The 1,466-nt window shown below is 33.8% G+C and overlaps 1 protein-coding gene across 1 annotated transcript in view; it reads left to right on the plus strand.

The window, feature by feature from the left end:
* The window catches only part of COP1 (COP1 E3 ubiquitin ligase), a 377,440-nt gene that overhangs the window by 287,653 nt on the left and 88,321 nt on the right, over positions 1 to 1,466 (plus strand). Inside the window, exon 16 of the mRNA XM_007947084.2 lies at positions 708 to 825. Coding sequence (XP_007945275.2) covers positions 708 to 825 — 118 coding nt within the window. The remainder of the gene's footprint in view (positions 1 to 707; positions 826 to 1,466) is intronic.

Raw genomic sequence — 1,466 nt, forward strand, 5'->3', positions numbered from 1 at the left:
TTTTCAAATGCTTTTGAGTTTTGTTCCACATTGTTCTCCCTCTCTTTCCAGGGTCTCCTGCATAGATCCCCCTCTGAGTGGTTAACATTAGTAGCTGGACACCATCTAGTTCTTCTGGTCTCATAGTCATGTAGGCTGTGGATCGCATGGTGTACCAGTTGCTAGGACTAATTGTTTCCATGAATCTTTGATTTTCTTCATTCTTCTTTGCTCTGGATGAACAGAGACCAGTTGTTGCATCTAGATGGCTGCTTTCAGGCTTTTAAGAGCCCAGTCGCTACTCGCCAAAGTAGGAGGTGGAACAATGTTTTGTGTAGTGTGTTATGCCAATTGAGCTTGATGTCCCCTGTATATCACCATTTTTTAAAAGCATTAATATGTAAAGGTAGAAATTAAAAGTTCTGCTTTGAACTCTTAATACTGCTTCTGGAAGCAATATCAGAGGAAATGTCATTGGAACTTACTTTTTTGACTGACTGCTATATCTCTCTTTATGCAACCATATTTTCCTAGACTCAGAACAAAACAGCATAGAAAACATGTTTCCTAACTTTGAAAATGTCTGAAGGCTTTTAGTTTTTTTGGCTGTTAGAGGTTTGGTATCAGTGAATCATACAGACAAAAACCACCAAAGCCAATTAAAATTAGCTTTGCATTCCATTTTCTTATTTACTACATTTTTCTCTCTTTCATTTGCTTTGTTTTAGATCACTGTGTCCACTACTATGATCTTCGTAACACTAAACAGCCAATCATGGTATTCAAAGGACACCGAAAAGCAGTCTCCTATGCAAAGTTTGTGAGTGGTGAGGAAATTGTCTCTGCGTGAGTATTATTCTCATCTTAGTTTGAGCTTAACAGAGAGTTCTGTCAACATTTACCAGTCTTTAAAATCATTTTGGATATAAGTGAAGAGTAACACTGGAGTGTGTGCACTTTCTCTTAAACAATAGATTTTTACAACCTGTCTGGTTAAAATATGTGTATATTCTGGTCTGTATTGCTCACTTTAATATATTGTGAAAAAAATTCTAATGATAATTCTCATTTTTAATGTAGCTTACTTTTCCATCACTAAGTTTTATTGCATTTGAACTTATGGTTGGATTTCAGCTACTACCACATCTCCTTAAGCACTTAAATGGTTGATGCAAAAGAATGAGAAGTATTGTATTTAATAACTGATACGTTGCTAAATATTTATTTACATTGCATTATAGTACTGGAATTATTTTTGGTTTTTGATAATATTTCGTTAACTTTTATACTGATGTATTATTTGAGTTCATAGTGAGTTTTAAATTATTTTGAAGAGAATTTTGTAAGGATGATTGCTTAGACCTGGCAAATGTTAGGCCTTTTAAAAGCCTTCTGAAACTAAATGTACACGTGACGCTGAATGTAAAAAAACTCTTAAAATAAAAAAAATAAAAATTAAAAAAAGCCTTCTGAAATAGAGAATCATA

This window comes from Orycteropus afer, unplaced genomic scaffold, assembly GCF_000298275.1.
Source record: "Orycteropus afer afer isolate SDZICR_OR568_19922 unplaced genomic scaffold, OryAfe1.0 scaffold00175, whole genome shotgun sequence".
In the NCBI taxonomy this organism is placed as follows: domain Eukaryota; kingdom Metazoa; phylum Chordata; class Mammalia; order Tubulidentata; family Orycteropodidae; genus Orycteropus; species Orycteropus afer.